This window comes from Narcine bancroftii, chromosome 3, assembly GCF_036971445.1.
Source record: "Narcine bancroftii isolate sNarBan1 chromosome 3, sNarBan1.hap1, whole genome shotgun sequence".
Classification (NCBI taxonomy): Eukaryota; Metazoa; Chordata; class Chondrichthyes; order Torpediniformes; family Narcinidae; genus Narcine; species Narcine bancroftii.
In genome coordinates, this window is record NC_091471.1 from 171,679,152 (window position 1) to 171,706,440 (window position 27,289).

At 40.6% G+C, this 27,289-nt stretch overlaps 1 protein-coding gene across 2 annotated transcripts in view; it reads left to right on the forward strand.

Annotated features, from left to right (window-relative positions):
- Positions 1 to 27,289, forward strand: part of sh2d4a (SH2 domain containing 4A) — a 76,946-nt gene that overhangs the window by 26,869 nt on the left and 22,788 nt on the right. For both annotated transcript variants that reach the window (XM_069925838.1, XM_069925839.1), the window contains exons 3-4: positions 14,753 to 14,921; positions 26,858 to 27,023. In XM_069925838.1, the coding sequence (XP_069781939.1) occupies positions 14,753 to 14,921; positions 26,858 to 27,023 (335 nt within the window). The remainder of the gene's footprint in view (positions 1 to 14,752; positions 14,922 to 26,857; positions 27,024 to 27,289) is intronic.

Genomic DNA, 27,289 nt, shown 5'->3' on the forward strand with positions numbered 1-27,289 from the left:
CCAAGGTCCCTCTGTTCCTCCACACTGTCAAATATCTGGCCATTAACCCTGTACTCATTCTTCTGGTTGACCTTCCAAAATGCATCACCTCACACTTATCTGGATTGAACTCCATCTGCCACTTTTCTGCCCATCTTTGCATCCATTCCAAATCCTTTTGTAACCTATGTTAACCTTCAGCACTGTCCACAACCCCTCTAACCTTCATTATAATTTGCAAACTTATTGGCTCATCTTCCATTTCTTCATCCAAGTCATTTATAAAAATCACAAAGAGCAGGGGTCCCAGAACAGATACCTGTGGACTCCACTCGTCACTGACCTCCAGACAGAAAACTTTGCATCTACTACCACTCTCTGTTTTCTACATGCAAGCCTATTTTTAATCCATACAACCAAGGTTCCATGGATCCCCATGCCTCATGACTTTCTAAACATGTCACTCATGGGGGACCTTGTCAGATGCCTTACTAAAAATCCATATAGATCACATCTACCACCCTACATCAATTTCTTTTGTTACCTCCTTAAATAAACTTAATTAAGCATGTGAGGCACCACCTTCCCTTCACAACTTTGCTGGTTATTTTTTTTTAACTTTATTTAAAATTTTATGACATGAATAAAATAAAAATTACATTTAAAGAAATAATAAAAAATAAGATAATAAAAATTAGAATACTACATCATTAAACTACACAAATTAACCCCCCCCAATAATTATAACACAACATTAATCATCTAATTTAAAATTAGTCCAACCCTCCTCCCCAAAATAAAGAGTGAAGAATTAATTAACAATGTTGTAAATAAAATAGAAAAAACCCCACTTACAAAAAAAGATAAAACTTAACAAAAAAAATCAACACTAAAATAATACCCTTAAACATATATTTAAATCAAACATAATACATGTATTTAACAAATGAAATCCACTTTAAAACTAAGTTCAAATATTAAAATCATATATCAACCACATATCTGTTATACAAAAAAATCATAATTAATAATACATAAATACAGAATTTCCATTAATACCAAGTTTCATTTATAATTCATCGAGAGAACAAAAACATCCCTTAGAAAAACAATCAGATAAACTTTTTATTCCCTTCCCCTCCCCTTGTATAAAAAAAAGAAAAAAAGAAAAAAAAGTTCAAACTTTTATAAAATTCTCCATATTCTTCATTTATAACATCTTCAAAATTCTCTATCGAAATTAACTTAATTTTATTAAACTCTTCTCCCTCAATGTATTTGTACTTGGTTTTCTTCTTTTTCTTCTTATCACCTTTCCCCTCATCTTCCTCTTCATCCAATTCAACATCCTCAATTTTTGACTTATTATCTTCTGTGACATCATCCTCTTAAAAAAGAGAGAAAAAAGGAGAGAAAAAAACCTCCTAATTCCCTCTCAATTACAATCAGAAAACAAAAAGAGTTTAAAAAAAATTATTTATTTTTAAAAAAACCTTCACTTCTTAACCCAAAAATTAAAAAGAAAATAAAACAGGTCGGAGGTCACGACTACCTCCTCCTGTTTAAACCGCCCAAAGCGGTAACTCCCCCAAAATATTGGGTGTGAGATAACTCACAGGTAGCTGATGACTTCTGGAAACTAGTGCCCACCCAGTTACCTCTCCCAACTCCCATTTCATTAAACTATCATCATTATTTAAACTATTTAAACTTTCTCAAAAAAAAGATAAAAGATTTATTTTTTTAAAACAACGTTACCACTTCGGTCACCATTGCTTCCATTTCTTTTAAAAATCTGGATCCCACCTTACATCTCTACTCTCTTTGGAGACCTTGAAGGACTACATCGTTCCTAAAACTGCATGATTGGTAGAGACTGAGCAAAGTCCATAACCTCTTTAGGATTGTCAAAGAACTTTGGCTGATTTCCATCCTGAAAAATCTTCAGTACCGCAGGATACCTGAATGTTGCCTTATGTCTTTTATTCCACAACTGTTCTTTCACAGAATTAAATTTGCATCGTTGAAACATAATTTCTTGACTCAAATCTTGATAGAAGAAAACAGGATTATTCTGAACCATCAAAGGAGATCTATTTTGTTGGCCATTTCTAATAGCCGTATGTAAAATTGTCTCTCTGTCACAATAGTTTAAACAACGGATCAAAACAGGTCTTGGATTCTGTCCTGAAAAAGATTTTCTTCTTAAAACTCTATGAGCACGTTCCAGTATTAAACCTTCAGGGAATTTATCCTGTCCTAACACTCGTGGAATCCATTCAGTAAAAAATTTTCTTGGATATGGTTCTTCTATGCCTTCTGGCAAACCAACAATTTTCACGTTGTTCCATCTAGATTGATTCTCCAAATAATCAACCTTTTTTGCTAAATTTTTATTTTGGATCTGCAATGTTTCAATTATTCTATTTTCATCTTGCAGTTGATCCTGTACATCGACTAAACCTTGATCACACATTTCAAATCTTTCAATGTTTCAAGCTTAAAAGCTCCATTAATGGCTTCCGCCATCGCATTAATCTTGGAAATAAACAGGTTCGCAAAATTAGCTAAGTGGCTCGATACAGAATATATCTTATCTTCAAGATCCTTAACAAACATTTCAACAGAAGTAGATTCAGGCATAATGGGGTCTTGCTGTTCCTTAGAGACCACGGGATCTTCTGTCCCTTCCCTTAATTTAGTATCTTTTCTAGCAGTTTGACTTTGTATAAAAATCCCTCTCAAAGTCCCCCCAGCAATGCCAGGAGACTGAAGATCAGGGTTATCTTTAAGCCAAATCTCTTCAATCATCTTCACTGAATCGATGTCTGGAAAAACCGTTGTAATTGAAGATGCATTTTGCGGCGCCGCCACTGTAGCAGTCGAATGACAGCTCTTTAACTCTCCAGCTGGTGGCACCCCAGCTGATTCAACTGTCAAAGTCTCAGTTACAGCACTCACAGTGGCAGTTGTGTGAAATACTGGCACCCGGCCAGCTCTTTGTTCTGAAAGCTGCTGAATGCGACCTTCAGAGAGTCTTACCAGTTTAAAACGGAGTTTCAATGCCGAATTCTGTACGTCTTCTTCTGGATCTATTCTACGTTGAGTCCTGGCTTCTTGTAAACAAGTAGGCTCAGACAATTTCGACAAATGTAGTTTTTTAACAGTCTGTTGATGTTTTCTTTTACCTTTTTTTTTTGCATATAAACCATTAGGCACTAATCCAGCACCTCATATTATTTATAAACTTTTAAAAGAACTTTAACGGGCACTTAAAGACAAAACAATAAATCAGAGTCAGGAGAGGTCTGGAAGGCACGTCTGTTCCCTACGCCATCTTGCCATGCTCCCCTTTGCTGGTTATTCTTAATTCGCATAAATCCGCCGGCCTCCCATCTTCCTCTTCCCCCCATCCCAGGAGAGGGTAGGCGGGATGGACAGCGACGAAGCACAAGAAACTGCACTATATCTTTGCAACTATATAACATACAGTTGCCAAATTTTAAGGGAGGTGTCCTATTTCCTCATTGTAGGTAATTTTCTCTAGGGGGAACACAGCTCTGCATTTCTGCATTTCAGCGCGCAATGCCTGGATGAGAGTCTGACTTCCAAGTAACCACAATGCACTTCCTGGCCACTGCCAAAGCAACCAACACAGATTTGAAATTTGGACAGCTTCATTGTAAGTCTTCTGTCCATGATGTTTCCCAACAAGAACAACTGTGGGTGTGGAGACTCTTCTACCAATGATTTTCTCTTGGGCTTGGCCTAGCTTTACTGAAATGAGCCTCACCTTTGAGCATGACCAAGCTGAGTGCACAAAGGTCCCTGTCTCTATGGTGCACCTGAAACATTGATCTGAAATTTCTGGCTTAGCATTGTTCATTTTTGCAGCGTGTAGAAAATTATACTGCACCAGCCTGTATCAAGTATTAATAATTGAGGACATGCTGTCATGACATAGGTCTGACCAGCACCATTCATCAATCATTGCACCCAAATCTGACTCTAGATTTATGAAGAATTGACCAGGCTTTCCACTTGGAGTAAGAAATACATTGGCGTAATAAACCTGCATGTGTTTCACTTTCGAATCAGGACCTCCATATACTGCACACCCGGTAGGACCATAGCTGGGCCTCATTAACCTTAAGCAGCCCCATGTTCATTCTCATCATCCTTCTGTTCTTCACATATGCATTGAATACCTTGGGATTCTCCTTAATTCTACTTGCCAAGACCTTCTCATATAATTCTTGTGAGCCCTGTTTCCTGATTTCTAATTCTAGTGTATGCTTCCTTCTTCCTCTTGACTTGTTTGTTTTGTCAACCACAGTTCCCTTTTCCTTCCATCTTTTCCCTGTTTCAGTGGGACATAACATTCCTGAACCCTAAATGACCCCTAAACATCCTCTATGTAACTTATGTGCTTTCTCTAGTGAACATCTGTTAGATCCATAGAACACTACAGCACAGAAAATAGGCCATTTTGGTCTTTTACAATTTACTCTCCCTCATTCCTGCCTCATCCCATTAAACTCTTTCCCATTTTGTCTGCTTCAATCCTTGTCCATAGCTATGCTAAAGCTCAGGTAGTTGTGGTCACGATCACTGAAATGCTCCCACACTGAGAGGTCCTCCACCTGACCAGATTAATTACCCAGAACTAGATCCAGTATGGCATCTCATCAGCTGGCCCATGTACTGTGTCAGGAATCCTTCTTGGGATTCACACCTGACATTCTGCCCCATCTAACCCTCTTGCAGTCAGGAGGTGCCAGTCAACATGAGGGAAGTTGAAATCTTCCATGACAACCACCCTGTAATTTCTGCACCATTCCAAAATCTGTCTACTTAAATGTTCCTCAGTGTCTAGAGGGTTGTTTGGGGATCTACAGACTACTCCCAGTACAGTGATTGAGAGTGGAAATCAAAGAGGAAGGAAGCACTTACTCAGTAGACACTCCCTCGCAGCCCTTTTTGCAGATGTGATACTATCTCTGACCAGTAATGCCACTCTCTGACCTCCCCTATCCCATTTCTTTTAAAACACCTAATCTCCATTACCTGCATTAGCCATCCCTGTCCTGCCAGCTGTCCATAATGGCCACAAGGTCACAAATCTACAAACTGATCCATGCTCAAAGTTCATCTCCTTTTTTCCCAATATTCCTTGCATTGAAATAGACACATTTCAAATCCTCTGACTGGCTACATTTGTTTGATCGCCTGTCTGTCCTTCCTCACAAACTCACAACACATTGAACCATCTTCCCTAGTCTCTGTACTCTCATTTTGATTCCCATCCTCCTACCAAACTAGTTTCAACCTTCCCCAACAGCTATGGCAAACCTGCCTGCCAGGATATTGGTCCTTTCCAGTTCGGGTGCAGCCTGTCCTTTTTGTACAGATCAGACCTTCCCCAGAAGAGATCCCAATAATCCCCAAATCTGAACCCTGCACCAACTCTTCAGCCACACATTCATTTGCCACAACTTCTTATTCCTCCCCTCACTGGTGTGTGGCACAGGCAGCCATTGTGAGATTACTACCTTTGAGGTCCTGCTTTTCAGCTTCCTTCCTAACTCCCTATATTCCCTCTTCAGGACCTCATCCATACTCCTATGTCATTAGTGTTAATGTGTACCACGACAGCTGGCTGCTCACTTTTCACTTGAGAATATTGTGGACATAATCTGAGACGACCCTGGCACCTGGGAGACTACATTCCAGAGCCTCAATCTCATTCACAGGACCATCTAACTAGTTTGCCTAATGCTAGTTTAACTAGAATCCCCAATCACTATTGCTCTCCTCTTCTCCCTCATCCCTTCTGAACCAAAGGGCCAAAGTTCCAGAGACATGACCATTATGATGTCCCCAGTAGATTGTTCTTTCCCTTCCTAACAGTATCCAAAACTGTATATTTATTGTTGACGAGCACTCTGCATTGTCTGCCTATTTCACTTTCCCTCTCCAAGCACTCATCAATCTACCTGCCTCCTGACTTTTGAGGGTGACTTTCTCCCTGAAGCTCCTGTCTATCACCCCCTCTGCCTCCTGAATAATCTGGCATTCATCCAGCTCCAGTTCCCTAACTCAATCTGTCAGAAGCTGCAGCTGAATGCACCTCTTGCAGATGTAGTCATCAGGGACAATTGTTCTCTCCCAGACTTCCCACATCTTGCATTCAGAGCATTCCACTGCCCTAGCTTCTGTCTCCATTACCTATTCTTTGCTTATATGCAAAGATCTTCCCTGACTGAGCTTACCCCCGTTTCTCCTCTCTCTGTGAATGTCCTGACATTTCCCAGTGAATGAGGCCCTGCTCTGTTCTCTTTTAAAAGATACTTACACAAAGCCTTGTCCTGACTCTCTCTGGTCTCCTTGTTCCTCCTCTCTCTGTGATGTTCCTGACACGAAGGATAACAAATTTTCTTTCCTAAAAGAACATTCGAGATGCTGATCGGTTTCATAACAATCCAGTGACTCCATTATTGTAGATCTCAAAACTCAGTGAGTCCAGAGCTGCTGAAAGGGTGTCAGCTTTTTTGCTTTTATATCCAGTGTGTAATGCTTCAACAACATTTAACACTAATTATTTCTTACAAAAGTGAATGAATGGTCCCAAACTTGTCAGTCTTGTAGCTAAGTGAATAATTTCTCAAGTCTAGACTAAGATTGACCTTGATGTACTGCTGTGACCAGACTAAATACTTCACTGATTCACATAGACTGTTCTTGGAACAAATGGGGTTTTGTTCTGTTCTATTTAAGGTGTCTCTGGGATATTTTTACTCCTGAATTTACAAGAGGGAAAAGTTCCTTTTAAATATAATTCATCAGCTACAATTATGTTTAAAAAAAAAAGTTTTGAAATGATATCATTTCAGAGAGAATACATTTGTGGCATCAATCAGATTGCAGCTTGATGGTTTTATAACATTGGCTCCAGTCCTAAAGAGAGAGTACAGAATATTTTGTGTATATAGCATGTTTATAAACAGCTGTCTGAGATGAATCCAACTTCAATAATGACATTCTGCAGAAAGGCCATTGAGCCATTATGCTTATGCTGGTTCTATGTCAGTCAATGTTTCTGAATTCAGACAATTTTTCAAAAAAATGAACTAAACAAACCAAATAATAAATGCAAGAAACAAACCCCTCCCCCCAAAAATTCCTCTCCCTTTGTTAACTTTGTCCAAAGCCTTGAAGTACGTAAATCAAAAAGAGAGTGAAAACTGTGGCAGAACAAACTAAAAGGATTTGAGCATTTTTTGTTGTTGTTTATCGTGCATTTACATGGGTAGAAAATCTCAGTAAGGTGGAGCACGAAGGACGCAGGGACAGATGAAGTATTATCTGTCAGTTTGGAACTTCTACATTGGTGTGTACAGTTTCCTAAATTCCTTGTGGTGATTTTTAAAATAAAATTGAATTTGTTAAGCAGCAAGTTAGAGAAGCTTCATGTACAAATTTGTAAGAGTTTCTAATTTTCTTGCAACATTGGAGGCCATTTGGTCCATTGAGTTGATACTCTTGAATGTTCTCAATTTTCCACTGATTTTCACTATAACCTGTTGTCTCAATTCCATCACCCACCTACACTATGGGTAATATACAATAGCCTATCACCCAACATACTTTGGGCTGTGGGAGGAAAACTACACATCACAGGGATAACAGGCAAACTCTACACAAACAGCACAAGAGGTCATCATTGACACTGGAGCCTTGAGAAGCAGTTCTACAAACTGCACCACTGTGCTACCAATGATGTGAATCCTGGTATTTCATGAGGGAAGATTAGTTCATTAACAAAGAGATGGTTAATGATACCTTCTTGGGTTCTAGTAATGGGAAGCGGATATGTCAACAAAATAGTTTCAATGGTTAGAAACATTTAAAAAATAATTTTCTGGGGAAAAGTAGGCCATGGTAAAAGGAAGTTTATTTTTGAATTTAGACATACAGCATGGTAACAGGCCCTTCTGCCCCATGAGCCCATGCCACCCCAAGAACTTACAACCCTGGTATGTTTTTGAAGAGTAGGAGTAAACGAGCACCTGGAGGAAACCCATGCAGACACGGGGAAAACAGACAGTGCCCAATGCTGGCGCTGTATTAACATTGAGCTAACTGCTACCCTAACCATGGGACGGCACTCTGTGTTGCTCATCAAATTAGGCAGCGAGTTGTCGAGCTCCCTGCTCTCTTCTAACACTTCAGGAAGAAAGGCATAAAGAGAAAGTGTGACTTAGCTTTCCCAGTGCCATCCATTTGTTTCAAACTATGCATGCAGGGGAGCTATTAAGTTTGGATAACCAAAATGTATTTGTGGAAGTATAGTACCACATTTTGTTTTAAAAAAAAAACTGCTGGGTTGAGGGTAATTTATCTGCATGATAGAAGTAGCTAAGTAACAAAAAATAAAACCAGGATATTCAAATAATTTTGGTATTGGCAATTATTAACCCATGCTGCAGAAACTTAAATTATTTATCACAATATTGATGAGGGGGACAGAGTAACGCAGCCAAATTTATTGATGGTTATGAATACAAGTTACAACATTGTAAGAAAGTGTGCAAAGGGTAAGCAAATAGACCAGAAGTTGGCAAATCCAGGATGCACAAGACATGAGTTGTGTATTTTTGAAGTAAAAATGAAGCTGCAACATGCTGATTAAATGCAGTGAGATAATTATTGCAGAGTAGAGAGGTCTATGGGTCATGGAACTTGAAATGATAGCATACAAGTAGTGAAAGCAATTCAGAAGGCCAGTGGATCATTGGATTTTATTGCAAAGGTTGTCAAGTTGAAAAGTAAAGGTTCCTGTGACCTGGTTTAAAAACTGCACAAACCAAAATTGTATTTGCTTAAGTTTCTACTTCTATATTTAGGAAAAGATGTACTTGCTCTGGTGACCGTGTGGTTGGTATTGTGTTGAAGGGGCTGATTTATGAAGGCACGTTCGGCATATATCCAGTGTAGGAGTGTTGATCCTGTTGAAATGCATAATTTTGTGGATTGACATTTAAGATGAAGAGGAACTTTTTCTCTTAGAAGAACATGAAAATGCTTCAGTCGAGAGAGCTGTAAAGAGAGAAATATTAAATACATTCCAGAAGGTGATAAACAGATAGTCAATCAATGGGCAATGTGGGGAGAGCTTGGGAAAGTGGTGTAATGCCAAGATAGAATCAGCCCTGACCTATTTGAATGGCAGAGCAAGTGTGTATGGTTGTCTAGCCCATCCCTTCTGTTGTGTATTTACCTTGCATTACTTGGCCCAGTAATGTAATTTAATCAGGAAATGGTGTACTGCTATCCAACTTTCCACTTGGACTGAAATCAACTGGTGCAGCATGAAAAATACAAAATAGGAACAAGTGAAGTCTTCATTCACCATTGCTGGAAATATTGGCAAAGCAGCTGGTGTGTAAGTGAACTATTTACTGGTGTTCAGCTAATGAATTGGTACAGCTTCAGCTTATGGGAGAAGGTGGAGGAAAAAAAAACTTGGTTTTTGAAGTACTCATCATCATAATCCCAAAGTGCTTTCCAACTAAACAAAAGGTTTGTGAACTCTGGTATCAGCATTTATATTTGTGATTTCAACTGCAGAGATTTACAGTTGACTATAATAGAAGCATAGCTGCTTTCTTTAATCCCTTACTTGAAATACTGGCAAGATCCTAACCAGACAATCTCCTTAAGAAGGACATGTGCAGTGTCATTAACTGAGGAATGGAATATTATTGTGCAGCAACAATACTCCTGATGTGCAGTTGCAACTGGGGATATAAGATAGGTATGCCATAAACTCAATCACTGGATAACTGGGTAGGAATGTTCTTATTGGCATGGAAGTCATTTAAAAAAAAATCTATTAATGGATGCATAGTTTGACAATATTGGCTGACTTTGCAACCATCTACAGTGCCCTCCATAATGTTTGGAGTGAAGGCACTTGTTTTCCATTTATTTGGGCCTGTGCTCCAGTTTTAAATTTGTAAAGTGAACAATCCAGATTTTATTCAAGGTTAATTGTATACATTTTGGTTTGACCATGTAGAAATTGCAACACCTTTTCTGCATTGTCCCCTCATTTCAGTCTCCATATTTAGTAAAACAAGAAAGTCTGCAGACTCTGTGATTGAAATAAAAACACAATGCTGGAGAAACTAAGCAAGTCAAACAATGTGCTTTATATTGCCAAAGTTAAAGTACACTGTTTGACCTGGTGAGTTTCTCCAGCATTGGATTTCGTGTTACAAGCCCAGAGGACCCCAAAACCCAGCAGCAATAGATATTCGCCAAGACAAATGGTTAATTAAGCAAAAGTTGTTTAAAATTATCTTTAAGCATGAAAACAAAATCACACTTTAACTGATCACTATTAACTTAACTAACCTAACTTAACCCCCTTCTAATTCTAAACGCACATATATGTAATGTGTGAAAGTTTGGAAAAGTTCTTTGGTTCACAGTCTAATCTCACTTCTCATTCCTTCAAGTTCAATGGTTGCAGGCAATTCTTATACTGTGCACAGAATTTAACATGTATAAAGTTTATCCGGCTTTGGTGCTTGAAAAGTAAATAGTTACTGCTCAGGAAGGTTCTTGTCGGTTTTCAGAGAGAGATTTGTTGTTCCAGGACATCCTCAACGGATTCCTTTTTAATCAGCCACTTCAGTGTCTTGCCGAAGAAACTTGCCCCCTTAGGGTTCTCCAGATGATAACCTCTTTCTTTCAGGTCACCACAGAGTTCCTTTTTGTTTCTCTTATTTCAAATGAAACATTAGACAGCCAGTTCACTCCTCTCCTCAAAAGGGGTTTGACCAGGCTGAAATAAGAATTCACAACCCATCTTCCAAATGGGGTTTTCCACAAGCTTGCCAGCTTGTCCTGTTCTAGTCCCAGTTGCTGCTGCTGACTGTAAAACTACAGAACTGATATCTGTCTCCCTTTCTCTTAGAAAAAAAAAACCTATTCAACCCTCTCTGCTTGCAAAACGACATGACCCTCCCAGAACAGCAAGTTCCACCCCAGACAATCTGTGGATCTGACAAATTCTTTCATCTGTTACCTTTTTGTAAATAACAATCCATTAGTGAAGTCTCTTGGGCACTCTCCAAAGCTTTTGCAAAGGCTCTGGGGCCGACAGGTCCAGCATTTACAGAGCTCCAGTATTTTAAATAAAATCTTTTTAAAGTGTTTGTATGTGACCTACACTAAAAACAAAACTGCCCCAATTTTTCTCCCAAAAACATATCTATATTCTGTCACATTAGTCATGTTTAGTACTTTGTTGCATATCCCCTGCGTGCAATTATAGACATTACCAGGTGCTGAGTATCTTTGGTGATGCTTTGCAAGGCCTCTACTGCAGCCATCTTCAGCTCCTGCTTAAAGGCTTGAACCTTTAAGTTTTCTTTTCAGCATATGGAAGGCATACTCAATTAGATTTAGATCTGGAGACTGACTTGGTCATTCAAGAATTTTCCTGTTTTTTTTAAACTTTGTAAAACCCCTTTTGTTTTAGAGGTAATATGTTTTGGATCATTGGACAGCGCTTTATCTGACAGCAAGACAGAGTTTGGAGGCATTTTCTCAGATTTGAGCACATGAGATGTTTCCTATTTAATTGGGGTTTTGGGGAAAAAAATCAGATAATTAAATACATATGATATAATGTTCAGGTAACAGTAAATTAAAATTGCAGATAGAAAGCAACAATAAACAAAATAAGCATGATCTATGTTGATTTTTTTTTAATGGGGATAAAAGTCTATAACTAATTTATTACAATCAAAGTCTGACATCAATTACTAATTTCAATATTAATAGGTTCATGGGGGAAAAAATGAAAAAGAAAAAAAAGTCCAAATATAATTGATCTATATATTTTGAAAATAATGGGGGGAAAAAAAGGCCCAAAGAGGAAAAAAAATTAGTACTCGTTTTAGTAGTTGATTTTTCTCTAGAGAAAGGGATGCCATCAAATCCAATAACCATTGTGTATGTGTGGGAGGGATAAGATCTTTCCACAGCAGCAGAATGAACCTTCTAGCAATCAGGAAAGCAAAAGCAACAACCCGAGATTGAAATGGAGTAAAAAATTAAGTCCATTGGTCCATTCATTCCAAAAATAGCAATAAAAGGGCTCAGATTTATATCAAGAATTAAAGATAATCAGAATTCATTTTGCTACTGCATTTAGTAGATATTGTGCAAGTACCTATGACAGCCATACATGCCCGGGCCATAACATCTCCACCACCATGCTTCACAGATGAGGTTGTATGCTTTGGATCTTGGCCAGTTCCTTTACGCCTCCAGATTTTGCTCTTGCATCACTCCGATACACTGGTTTCATCTGTCCATGAGATCTTTTTTTTCAGAATTCTGCAGGCTCTTTTAAATATTTGGCAAATCTGGCTATCCTGCTTCTGTGATTAACTAATGGTTTGCATCTTCCAGTATAGTATCTGTATTTCTGTTCATGAAGTCTTCTGCAGACAGTAGTAATTGACACATCCATACCTGCTTCCTGAAGAGTGTTTCATATCTGTCGGACAGGTATTTAGGGATTTTTCTTCATTATGAGAATTCTTCTGTCATCAGCAGTGGAGATCTTACTCGGCCTACCCGTCCCTTTGCAGTTACTGAGCTCACCAGTGCATTCTTTCTTCTTAATGATCTTCTAAACAGTTGATTTTGGAAGTCCTAATGTTTGGGTGATGTCTCTTACTGTTTGATTCTTGTAAACACCCTCATGTTGGCACATCTCTGGTCCTGTTGAAAAATAGAAACTACAAACTCCAAAGGTGATCAAAAGCTTAGAAGCAAGCCTAGCTCTCTTATACCTGCACCAATGAAGCAATTCCACAAACACCTGTGAAGCCAAATGTCCCAAACATTATGATGCCCTGAAATGGAGGAATTATGTACAAAAAAAGTACTGAAATTACTACACGATCAAACCAAAATGTATACAAATAACCTTGAATAAAATCTGGAATGTGCACTTTAATCATGTGAATTGTTTGTTAAATTTAAAACTGGAGCACAGGGGCAAATAAAGGCGGGGGGTTCTATCACTCTACAGAGAAACATGTAGGGTGTGTTGCTTTGTGTTCTGATTTAGTCAAGCAGACTTGTTGAATGTGATTGGACCAACCATCTGTAGCTCATCATAATGCAATGGTCAGGGTGAAAGCATGAAAATTTAACAGAAAGCTGGATAACAAAGGAGTGAGTGTGGAGAGGTAGGGAAATCTTGGCACACCATATAACCATATAACATATAACCATATATCAATTACAGTACGGAAACAGGCCATCACGGCCTTTCTAGTCCGCACTAATTTATGTGAAACTCCTCTAATTCCACCTACCTGCTCCCTGCCCATAACCCGCCTACCCCCTCACATCCATGTCCTCCGAAACGATCTGGGAGCCTTCAGTGTTCAGTGCCGGAGGCCCTTCGGGAGTCTTTCTTGCCCTTAGCACCCGCCCAAATCCCAGTTCCCCCACTTGGTTCCCATGAACCGGACTCCAGCAGCCCACAACCACCATTTGGGGCCCCAAACACTCCTTCCAATTGAAACAACATTTCACTTGGTGAATCTGCAGGGGTTGTCTAGCGCATCCATGGGAGAGACTGGGCGCAGTCTGGGAGATCGCTTCGATGAGCACCTCTGCTCTGTCCATCGCAACAGCGTGGATCTCCCAGCGGCCATCTATTTCAATTTCCCGACCCATTCTCTTGCCAACGTGTCTGACTACGGCCTCGTGCACTGCCAGACTGAACCTTGAGTAAAGTGTTCAGTTTGTCCTCTTTAAGAAGGGATATACTTGAGTCATAGACAATATAGTACAGGTGGATTAGCTTGATTACTGGAAGAAAGGTTTGTTTTACAATCGAGGAAGTTAGGCCCACTCAAATTGATTTAAAATTGGGGGGAATCTTATTGAAACACAACCAAGTAGTCTTGACAGGGTGGAAACTGACTCAATGTTTCCATTAGTGTGGCAATGCTGAAACCAGGATTCATTCTTTCAAAATAAGAGGTTGCCATTTAAGACAAAATAATTTTCTTTTAGGGTTGACTCAATCTAATTCTCTTCCCTGGTCTCGTGCTTACAATTATTGATATTTTCTTTTTATTGCAAATTTCATTAATTACTTGAGTTTGAATTTAAATTTCCCAGATGCCATTGTAGAGTTTAAACTTATCTCTATATAAGTAGGCCAGACCTTGACTAGCAGTCCTATTTCATTATCTTGAAGACTGCTTCAATAGCTCATTGTAAGTCGTGTATGCTTGAATCAACTCCCTGTTTCGTTAAAGCTAAGAATAGAAGGACTATTGTACACTCATAAAAATAGTGCACTCTTTTAATGATGGCCTAGGACTTTCTATCATGTCCTTAAAAACTGTTAATTTGCTCAGTCATTCTCCCCATCCCTCCAACCTTTTTCTTTGCAAGGGATAAGGCTGGATCAGTGGCATGGGGAGGATCATATTTTTCTCACAGAACCTTATTTAAAGCAGCCAATGTCCATGTTGCACTGATGAAAGGAAAGGAAGCTGTGATAACATGACAGGGCACTTGAAGGCTTCAGGACCAGGGAGCCTGCAGCACTCTCTCATGTTTCATTTGAGAAGGGAAGCATGTTCTGCAGAGATCCCCTAATTAGAAAGGTAAACTGCTTTCTTTGACAGAAAATAAAATGGTGTTCAAACTCTTCCATATACAGAGAAAGTGGAGAAAGTGAAATCGGTCAACTGGCTGCTGGCAGCAGATAATGACGTTTGGGTCTGGGTGATGGGTGAAGGTCCAGGAGACAAACCCTACGATCAAATTTGCGATGAAATAATTGCAGAGAGAGCAAGACAACAAGCTCAAAAGGAGGCAGGAGAATTGAGGTATGGAAATCTTTTTTTTAAAATTCCTTCTAACCTTGTTGCATCAGCATAATTACAGTTTGCAGAGACTGAATATGAAAATAGTGTTTTTCTTTATATATAAAAAAAAAGCTCTGAACTGTTCTCAGAAGGAAAATATTGTACAGTGCAGGCCAGTGCCTGGTTGTCAAAACCCCTTCCAACCAGGAAATGATTTTAGCATAATTTAAATACTTCATGTGAATTTTGAATTCAGAATGCCTGATTCACATCGAGTCAGAGATGCCCATGTTTGCATCAGCGAATGCTTACAAGTTTTTTGAAGGGCAAGGTTGGAGTGATGCTTTTGAGACCATTAATTTTTAATGCATGTTCAAATGGATCAGTAAAGGTGTTTCACTAATCCTGCTAAGCTACTGAGTAGTCCCACATAATTGGGTGGTTAGCAATGGCTGTGCATTGTAAGCAATGATTGAAAAAAATGTTGGTATGCTCAGGGTTCTGTCACATTTGTGGCCCGAAATGTGAAATTGATAACACCATCAACACATGATTTACCTGTTGAACATCAGCGTGTCTTTATTTCTCTGCTTCCATTATTCCACCATTTCGCGCCTGCATACAACAATCGCATGTCCTCTCACTTCCGGTCAGGTTAATACCTCAACCTCTATCTGCATACATCTCATGCATATTCATTATCATGACATCCCTCCTTTCACCAGAAATAAACGTTATATCTTTATGTGCCTTAACCTTTCAATCTAAGTGTATATCTCGTATGAATATCACCGAACATAATACATTGATGTGTTTCTTTCTGTTTAAATGCAAACACTTTAACACTATCAATAGTATTTTTCTGCCTTCAAACCAACAAAAGCAACATCAAATTCCCTCGTCACAAAATGTAACGTAACTATGTTATAACCAAATGTAATGTAATGGCTCAATATTTCTTCTGTAGTTATACTAATACAATAGTCACCTCATATGCAAAATGTACACGTTTAAAATTATACATTTTTTTTTCCATTTAATACCAAATAGTCGACCAAACAAAAATGCAATTTTTACAGTACTCATACATGTACTTTATGATGTATTTATCAAAATCACTGTCCAAATGTTCCCCTTATCATTCCTCTTCCTGCATCAAAATACTTCTCGGAGTTCACGATGGTTTCCTTCCTGACATCCACATATACTCATTCACTGCGTTTTTCACAAGGGCAGCGTTCGGCGTACACCCTTTTCATTATTTCTCTTTTTTTCACAATCATCACACATTTCCACTTTTCCTTGGCGTGTATCATTACTGCGCTTCCATCGTATCAATGCACTTTTTTTTTCTTAATTGAAACTCATTCCAACTATCACAAACTTTCACTTTCATGATAATGCGGGCACGATTAGAAAAATGGCACAAAATCTTCATATCGCTTAGGTGGTTTCCTGTTCCGTCTCAGCCTTCCTGCAATGCCACTGTCGTGACTTGGTTGCTCACCCTCAGCACCGGAAACACTGCTCGTTACGGCCTCTGGTTTTTCTGCTACTCTGGCCACTTCATCAGGAAAACTGGTAACTACCTCTGGAACGTCGTCTGGTCCCTTAGGTTTAACAACTCGTACTGGATTTCCAACCACTTCACTCGGTGCCACTCTGGATTGGTACTTTTTGACACCAGACACGTTTCTTTTGTAGAGGACTCCAGCTGGAGACCTGACTGTCACCATACTGCCGCTTCTGGATACAACAGTGTAGGGTTGATGGTAATAAGGTGTGTCTAGCTTACCACCACTCTCTTGCCTCACAAGAACATTATCTCCGGGCATGATGTCTGAGTACCTGCCCCCACGTCTTGAGTCTGCATCCAGCTTTGCTGCCCCCTTCTTTTCAGCATCATGGTCCCTCATCTCCTGGTCATCCCTGATTTCCTTCAGTTCGGGCATTTTTGTGTGGATTTTCCTCCCAAAGAGTACTTCTGCTGGACTTTTTCCTGTGGTTGCATGAGGGATTGCCCAATAGACAGCTACATAGAATAGCAATGCTTCTCTCCAGTTCTGTCCTTCTGCATGAGTGATCCGTAGTCGTTTTTCGATGGACTGATTTTGTCTCTCTACTTCTCCATTGGCTTGCGGCCATTTAGGAGTTACTTTGTGATGGTGGATGCCTGTGGTCCTCATATATTCAGCAAATGTCTCTGAGATGAACTGTGGACCATTGTCAGAGTATAGCGTAGCAGGCAATCCATGTCTCGCAAAGATCTCTGCCAATGCTTGTATCGTTTTTTCAGTGGTCATTGACCTCATCACAGAGTACTCATAGTATCTGCTGTAGTAGTCCTCCACTACCATGATTGACTCACCAGTTGGTAAAGGACCGAGAAAATCAACAGCTACATCGCTCCATGGTCCTGTTGGGAGTTGCGTACTCCGGATCGGCTCTGGGGGATTACTCCTACTTGTGAGTTGACACCCATAGCAGGTTTTGACTAATTTCTCCGTATCTTTATCACAACCTGGCCACCATACTCCTGAGGTTTTGCTTGGTACCAACAATACCTAGGTGTCCTTCATGAGCTAATGATACGATCTTCGGTCTCAACCTCTGTGGTATCACCAATCTACAACCCCTCAACTCACACTGCCCGATGCAACAAAGTTCGTTTCTAATGGGAACATATGCCTTGTGAGTGCATTTGTCCCATTGTCCACTTTGGATACATTCTCTAACTTCCATGAGTTCTGGGTCATGTTCAGACTCTCTCTCGACTTCCCTCGTTGTCACAGCTCCCGGTGTCGACTGGATAGCTACGAAGCATACAAAGCTTCTGTCCCCAGTTCAACAATCTGAACAGCAGATCAGCAATGTTCGCTTTCCCAGCAATGTGGACTACTCTGTACTTGTACGGTTGGAGTCTGAGCACCCATCGTTCTATCCTGGCACACGGTTTGGGCCTGGCGGCGTAGATCACCTCCAATGGCTTATGGTCCGTGATGAGTTCAAATTCAATGCCATACAAATATGCATGGAATCTCTCGCAGGCCCATACAAGTCCGAGTGCTTCTTTCTCTGTCTGAGAATATCTCCTTTCAACGTCTGTCAAAGATCTGCTGGCATAGGCAATGATTCTTGGTCCCTCATCATGCGTCTGGACCAACACGGCTCCTAAACCAACAGGGCTAGCATCGCTATGACTTTGGTTGGTGCATCCAGATCATAATACCCAAGAGTATCGGCATTCGTCAGACTTTGTTTCAGAGCTGTGAATGCTTCCTTCTGCTCAGGGCCATAATGGAATGGTACACCTTTCCTGGTTAGTTTCCTCAGTGGTTCTGCCAGTGTAGCAAAATTAGGGATGAACTTTGCGCAATAATTGACCAATCCCAAGAAACTCCTCATCTCCGTTGCATTCTGGGGTTCACGTGCATCGGCAACAGCTTTCACCTTGGCATCAGCTTGGTTCAGTCCTTCCCATGTAAGGCTGTGTCCCATGAAGTCCATCTCTGAGACACCGAACTGGCACTTGTCTCCATTCACAGTAAGGCCTGTCCCCTGTAGTCTGGATAGCACAATCCTCAACCGTCTATCATGCTCTTCCTGTGTAGCCACATAGACTATGATGTCATCAGAAATGTTGGCGACTCCAGGAATGCCTTGAATCACTCGATGGATTTCGTACTGGTAGATCTCAGGAGCTGCATTGATGCCGAACGATAGCCTCTCTTGTACCGGTACAATCCACAGTGAGTCACAAATGTTGTCACGTCCCTGGATTCTGGGTCCAGCTCTAGTTGATGATAGCCCCATTTTAAATCGATTTTTGAGAACACCTGACTGGTTGTTAACTCCTGGAGTACTTCTACTGTTGGTATGGGGTGTCGTTCTTGAAATATAGCTTCATTGGCCATCCTCATATCTACACACAGTCTCATGTCACCATTTGGTTTGGGCACAATCACTACTGGGCTGACCCATTGCGTTGAATGTTCTGCAGGTTCAATAATGTCTTGCTCAATCAACTCTTTGATTTTGGGCCTCGACTTTCCCACGAAGTCCAAATGGGGTTCTGTGCACTGGTTGCGCCTTGGGTTTGACCGTTTTGTCCACTGCTAGCTTTAGTTGTCGACCTTTCAGCTTTCCTACTCCCTGGAAAACTGCGGGAAATTTTTGCTTCATATCCTCGTATGACTGAACTGAATTGACACGAGCTCCAATATGAAGTATTGCCAGATCTTGCACCGTGCGTCTACTCAGCAATGGTTCTCCCCTCTCGTCTATGACAACAAAGTCTGCTTCGGCGTGCTTGTCTCCAGCTTCAACAGTCGCAGTGAAACATCCAATGGTCTGCAATGGCTTGGTTGCTGTGTATGGATACAGTTTCTTTGAACACTTCTTTGACGTACAAATGATCTTTTTTTTTCAATTTCTCCCATAAGTGTCGGTCAATTACATTACTGTCACTGCCTGAGTCTACAATGGCCGGAACTGTCACACCACCAATTATCACTGGGACTTTCTCATGATGGTCATCATTCAATGTAAACTGATAGTATTTCTGCCCATCCTGGTTGTCGTCATCATCGTCACTTTCTGGGTCACCTTCTATATGGCGAATAGTGCCTTTCTTTCCAGGAGACTTTCCTTTCCCCCAAGCTTTGCCCTTAGAAGCTGTACTCTTCCCATTCTGGTTTGCATTTGACTTGCTTTTGCACTTCTTTGCAAAGTGGTCTTTACCTCCACACTTTCTACAAACTTCGTCTTTTGCTGGGCAGCATGGGTCTTTTCCAAAATGACCTCTGTCTCCACATCTGTAACACTCCAAGTCACGTGTCGGCATATTTCTTGGCTGGCTATGGCTATGTGAGAGCCTATTTACTTGTTGACCAACTTTGTTTTTACTGGGCTGGCTTGAGTTGTCTTTCAGTTTCATGGTATGAAATTGCCCCTCAACAGCCTCTAATGCAGCAGCAATTGCTAAAGCATTGGTAAGTTTCAACTCACCCCCTTTTTCCAGCAATCGCCTTCTGAGTTTGTCTGATCTGCAGTGCTGCACGACTTGATCCAATAACTGGTTGTCCAAATCAGCTGCCACGTAATTGCATCCAACAGCCAGTTGTCGCAATCTTATCACGTACTGGGTGACCATTTCTCCATCTTCCTGTTTTGTGAAACAAATGGCGTTGAAATGTGGCATTTGGTGTCACTACATAGTGTGCATTCATTGCATCTACAGCTTTCTGGTATTCCTCCTTTCTTTCAGTATTCGAAAGCGTCTTAAAAGTTTCCCGAGCTGCAGGTCCTGCGGTGAAGAGAAGTTACGCCCTCCGCTGCGCTTTCTGCTCCGCCGTACTCCCATCGAGAAATAGGCCACGACTGTCGGCATAAGCTTCAAACTCTTCAAGCCATGCCTTCCACTTCACGCTTACAGTGCTTACATCGCCTGTCGGGTCAAACTGAGGAACACCGCGAAGTGCGAGAAATTCAGCTCCAGTGACTGCCATGATGAAATGTTCCAGCTCAAAGCCACAGATTCAAAATCCAAAATGTTTCTCCTCGTCGCCAATGTCACATCTGTGGCCCGAAATGTGAAATTGATAACACCATCAACACATGATTTACCTGTTGAACATCAGCATGTCTTTATTTCTCTGCTTCCGTTATTCCACCATTTCGCGCCTGCATACAACACTCGCATGCCCTCTCAATTCCGGTCAGGTTAATAGCTCAACCTCTATCTGCATACATCTCATGACAGGTTCTTGCCCCAAAATTGTTTCTCTTGGCCAATCACCAAGCTGTTGTCAATTGCTGAACCCTTAACTTTTAATAATGTAAACATAAAAGAAAATTCAGGATTTTGTTTATTTGGGTGAAAAGCAATAACTGTGATTCTACCTTGCATTCTGACACTTAGAGTAGGTGAACGAATTTTTCACTCTTCTTGCATGAACCCATTCTCCACAGTAAACCCTCAGAGGGACCCATAATCCCAGTGTTGACCTGGTGATGTTACTGGGAGATGGAGGCAATCCAGCATTTTAATTTAATTATAGGTATTACTGTGTCTGATTTGGAACTCTAATGGGGAAAATTAACTCTAAACTCCACGGTAACCTATTAATTTGCAGAGTGTAGATGCCACTGGTATGGTCGTTGCCTACCCCTTACTGCACTTAAAATGGCTATTTCAGAGAACAGTCAAGAATTGACCATTCTGTGGCTGATGTATTGGCTAGATGAGAGAATGCCACTAGATTTTTGACTCGCTATAGAATTAGTGAGCCATTTGTGTTTCTGCTGGTTTCATGGCAACCTTTAGCAAAGTTGGCTTTTTATTCCTGAATTTGACATTAACTGAATTTGCAATCCCCAGTTGTCATGGGAAGATTTCAGCAAGTTTTGAGATCCTTAATCCAGTGATTTTAAACTACAAATAGCATTAATTCTTGCATGCAAGTTCTGGGATGTAACTGTGGCTTGGCATGATGTTGCTGCCACTGGAGTTGAATGGTATTTCAGACCCTCTAATCTAGTGGAGACTTGAACAATAGCTTTCAATATGCAGTGGCCTCTGTACTGTTTGGAACAAATACACTTTTTTTTCCTTTATTTGCCCTGTGCTCCACAGTTTTAGATTTGTAATCAAACAATTCATGTGATTAAAGTGCACAATCCAGATTTTATTCAAGGTTATTTGTATAAAATTTGGTTTGTCCATGTAGAAATTACAGCACTTTTTATACATTGTTCCCCATTTCAGGGCATTAAAATGTTTGGGACATTTGTCTTCACAGGTGTTTGAGATTACTATGATAAATTTAATTGCTTCATTAGTATACGAGACCTAGGCTTGCTTCTAAGCTTTGGAGCCTATAGTTGGCATTTTTCAACATGAAGTCCAGAGTTGTGCCAATGACAGTGAAAGAAGCCATTATGAAGCCGAAAAACAAGAATAAAACGGTAAGAGACATCATCCAAACCTTAGTATTACCAAAATCAACTGTTTGGAGCATCATAAAGAGGAAAGAATGCACTGGTAAACTCACTAATTTCCAAGAGACTGGTCGGCCAAGGAAGATCTCCGCTGTTGATGACAAGAATTCTCATCATAATGAAGAAATATATCCCTAATGCCTGTCCAACAGATCAGAAATACTCTTCAGGAAGCAGGTGTGGAAATGTCAATGACTAGTGTCTGCAGAAGACTTCATGAACTGAAATAGAGAGGTTACACTGCAAGATGTAAACCATTAGTTTGCCACAGAAACAGGATGGCCAGATTACAGTTTGCCAAGAAGTATTTTAAGAGCCTGCAGAATTCTAGAACAATTTATTGTGTACTGATGAAACCAGTGTCACAGAGTGATGGCAAGAACAAAATGTGGAAGTATTGGCCAAGTCCAAAGCATACCACCTCATCTGTGAAACGTAGTGGTAGGGATGTTATAGCCTGGGCATGTATGGCTGTCACAGGTGCTTGCACGCAATCTTCATCGATAGAACTGCTGATGGCAGTACCAAAATAAATTTTGAGGTGCACAGAAATAGCTCTGCTCAAGTTCGAGCAAGTGTCTCCAAACTCATCCTACAGAAAGACAAGGATCCCAAACATACTGTTAAGCAACAAAGGAGTTTTTCAAAGCTTTAAAAACTGCAAAATTCTATGAATGGCCAAGTAAATCCAATTGAGCATGCCTTCCAGATGCTGAAGAGGAAACTTGAGCAGACAAGCCCCCGAAACAAGCAGGGGATGAAGATGGATGCAGTAGGGACCAGGCAGAGCATCACCAGAGAAGATACTCAGCACCTGGTAATGTCTTTGAATCACCAACTTCAAGCAAGGGATATGCAACAAATTACTAAATATGACTACCTTAATATTGTTAAGCACCTTGGACAATTTTATTTTTGATAGATGACAGGACTGAAACTACTGTGGGGAATTTGACAGCTGCTAGGTGCTGTGGTAACGCTGGGCTACTGCTAGGAAATTTTGATAGCAGCTAGGAGCTGTAATAGCACTGGGCTACTTCCACACTCTGGAAGTCCATGGGCTCAAAGGAGAGCGAGCCTGCAGCTGTTAATCTCTCCCCATCAAAGGGGAAAGCTGGAGGTACATGCTGGGCAGTTTAAAAAGCCCAACGCATTGGTTTTGGAGAGGTTAGCAACTTCAGCAACCCACACGTTGATTGCTTTGTTCACAGGTGGTAGCACTGCCATCTGGAGCTGTATATTAGTGTGCTCACCCAGTCATTTCAGTGGAAAAAGGGACACTGAGCTACACTGCACAGGTATCAGCTGTGTTCTGACAGCAGTTTGGGGAAACTGAATTGCAGAGTGTGTGCTGGACTGACCAGTGCCTCTCCCATCTCTTTCAAGAGGAGCATTTTGTGTGACAGGAGTCACGGAACCACTCAAGCCAGGGTGTCCAAAGGAGAGGACTTGTGTGACAGATGGTCACTTGTTAACCCTAAAGAGGGCTTCAGAGGAATGAATCTCGTGGTGACCAGGAGGTGGTGATGAAAATTTCCCGGGTGAAAAAAGTAAAGGTGGTGGTTATCGCTTTCGAAACTCAAGCCAGTCTCGTGTTCACCTTACAGGGTTGAAAGTCCACCATCATCTGGATACAACCTCAAACTAAAAGACCAGTGGGCAAGGAAACAAATAATTCCAAGCCTAGAGACCAGTTCCTTCGTGACTGACAGACTTGACATGACCAACATGGGGATTTTGACTTGGGAATTTTGGTGATTTTTTTATTTATTTAAGGGCATTTTAATGTGGTGTGTAATGGTCTGGGTTTTTTTTCCTTCTCATATGCTGCATAATAATCTTGTTTATATAGAGTTGCCATTAAGGGTGTTAAGTTTAGTGGGTTAATTCAATTATTGTTAGTTTGTTAATAAATTTTGTATTAAACTTGACCCATTCATTTGTGTGCCTCCCAATTGCTGCTGGGGAGCGTAATAATATACATGCTATTGGTGTGTCCCAAATATAGTGTCCTGAAATGAGGGGACTATGTATAAAAGTGTTCTAATTTCTACATGGTCAAAGTAAAATGAAAAAAATAACCTTGAATAAAATCTGGATTGTGCACTTTAATCACATTTGAATCATTTGATTTTAAATCTAAAAGTGTAGATCACAGGGACAAATAAAGGAAAAATATCTTTGTCCCAAATATTATGGAGGGCACTGTAGTTTTAGCATCTAGTGGAGGATACTTGTGTCTGATGTTTTGTGGTTAGGGATTAGGAACCTGCCCATTCTGTAGAGATTCTGGGATGTTTTAATTTTCTCCTACTATATGGAATTAATAATCAACACTTTGTGGTCTGAGTTGCTTCTCAGCTATTATTACGTAGCAATTTTCACCAAGCCACACACTATGGAATCAAAATTCAGCTTTTTTACTTCACCTGTAATAAATTGTTGTTAAGATTTTGGGCAATCTCCACATCACTGGTGTTTGGGTTATGGACATTCACAATAGAATTCACAATGAGGCCATCAAGAGTGTCAAGTTCATTGGAGTGCTTTTGGCGGAGGATCTTACCTGGTCCCTTAACACCAGCTCCATAGCCAGGAAAGCCCAGCAGTGCCTCTATTTCCTGCAAAGGCTGAGGAAATTTAATCTTCCATCTTCCATCCTCGTCACATTCTACAGAGGATGTATCGAGAGCATCCTGTCCAACTGTATCACCTTCTGGTTTGGAAGCTGTACCACCTTAGACTGCAAGACCCTGCAGAGGATAGTGAAGTCAGCGGAAAAGGTCACTGGGGGCTCTCTTCCTACCATGAAGGAGATCTACAGCGCTCGATGCAGGTGAAAGGCAATAAATATAGTGAAGGATTCCACACAACCCTCATGTAAACTGTTCTCCCTTCTGCGATCTGGTAAGAGGTACTGCAGCACTCGGGCCCTTGTGTCCTGATTGGGCAACAATTTTTTTCCCCATAAGCCATCAGACTCCTGAATTCCCAGAATATTTGTGGATAGGGTACCATGTACCCTATTTAAATATGCTCCGTGGTCCTTGTTTTTATTGTGAGAGCATGGTATGAACTATAAATAAAGGTGATTTGACAAATCTACACAGAAATATGGCTTGATCTGTTATCTCTACATTTTGTCGATAGTATCCAAACATTTTTTTAAATGATGATTAGATTTTTTAAACAAAATATTTTTTTTTTCCATTCTGACCAATTTCTCCCCTTTTTCTACACTGGCTAATGAGTGACCAGGGTGTCCAGCCTTGAGTCCTGTTGAGTTCTGAATTGTAATAATGTTGTCACTTAATCATCCGAGAAGACTTGCCCAGTGATGCAATGAAAGGTCTCTATTGATCTGGGTGCAGTTTCAGTACTGCTGTTGACCCTGGCATACTCATTAATAGAAGATGGTTAGAGTCCAAGGAATCAAAATTCCCCTGGTGTCCCAATCCCATTTATTGTGTCAACATGACAGCTCATGTTATGGATCTGCATATTATTTTGATCCCGTATACAGAGCTGGCTTGATCTTTCTCAAGCCAGGGAGGGTGAGGGGATGATAATTGGGTCAGCTACTTTTCTGGCAGATTTGAATATCCTATGAGACTTGTAGAGCTTGGAGTTATACAGCACAAAAATTGGTCTACAATCCAGCTTGTCCATGACAACCAAGTTGTCTCCCCAAATTAGCCACATTAGTCTGTTATCAGCTGAACCTTCACTATCCCTGTACCCATCTAAATGTCTTAAATGTTACAACTCTACCTGCCGCTGACGCTTGCTCTAACGTCTCCCTCTATGTGGAAAAAGTAGGTTCTCAGATTCCTTATATAACCATATAACCGTTTACAGCACGGAAACAGGCCATGTTGGCCCTTCAAGTCCATACCGGTTCACTTGAACAACTCCACTAGCTCCTCCGCAAACCAAAAGACTAATGTTGGCCTATCATTTTGACACGTGATAATAAAAGGAACCTTGAAGCCTTGGTGGAAGCTTTGATCCTCGTGGGACCAGTGAATCTCTGGGCACTAACACCTATTTTCTCACTTTTAATATATGCGCTCTCATTTTAGATTCCCTTGACCAGTCTCAAAAATACTTGACTATTTACCTTATTTGTGCCTCTCATGGTTTTGTAAGCCACTCAAGGTCCCTCCTATGCACGGGTGGGGGGAGGGGAGGAGTCCTAGCCTCCTTTGTAATTCATCCCAGAAACATTCCTGTGAATCTTTTCTGGATCAGTTGTTGAGACAAAATTTTCTGTCATTTTGATTTTGTGTTCAATGCTGGCTTCCAGAAGATTCATCCCTTCAGTCTCATTACCTCCCCTTCCCATTATTCCTCTTTTACCCCAGTCCCTTAACAGCAATTCCATAGCCAAGAAAGCCCAGCAGTGCCTCTATTTCCTGCAAAAGCTGAGGAAAGTTGATCTCCCACCTTCCATCCTCGTTACATTCTGCAGAGGATGTATCGAGAGCATCCTGTGCAACTGTATTACTAGTTATCCTAGTTACTCATTCCTTGAGTTCCCAGAAAATTCCATTTAATTATTTTGCTTATTATCTACACAAAGGGTTATTTACAGATGGTAAGTAATATACCAGCATATTTTCAGAACTGGGAGGAAACTGGAACGCACATGCATTTAGAGCAAGTATCCAAATTCTGCACACAGCACTAAAGGTCTGGATTGAGCACTGGTCCCGGAGTACTGAGGAGCAATACTGACTTTGTGCCATTGTTCCTGGTTTTAATGCATTTGAATGGATAGGTAACCCTGTTGGAACCTTGATAACAACACATTAATAAAATTTGTGTTCAATCAATTTGTCTCTTCTCAATTCTGTGATAATAGCTCTTGGAATAAACAAATTCTAATAGAGGTTCACACAGGCTGAATAGTGAATAATCTACGAAGCCAACTTTGTGTTTCTGCTTTTCTTTCATAGGAAAGAGAAAGAAAAGGAATTGATTCGAAGGTTCTCGGGTGCATTTAAATTGGGCGAGAAATCTGCCAAGAATACTTCAAGGCAGAAGGAAGTTGAGAAGAAAGCAGAAGCTGATCAGGCTACCAAAGCAGCTGCAGAACATACACAAATCCAAATGGAACTCAAGGTAAGATGGATCCATTCTTGTGCCCTTCTTCCCATGGTGAATATTCTCATCTTTCCCCCATACACCACCGGGTGACTGTTCCTACAATGGTACAGTTCTAATTGGCATTATGGAGCTGGAGGTGGGTATGAAATGGCTATAAGAATGTCACCACTTTTCCTGACCTTGCAAAGTTTAGAAGCAGATTTGTGTGGTAGCCAGCGCTAAACAGGAAAGTCTGAAGATGCTTTGATTGTCGTGCAATCTTCCCTACTTAACTCCACTCA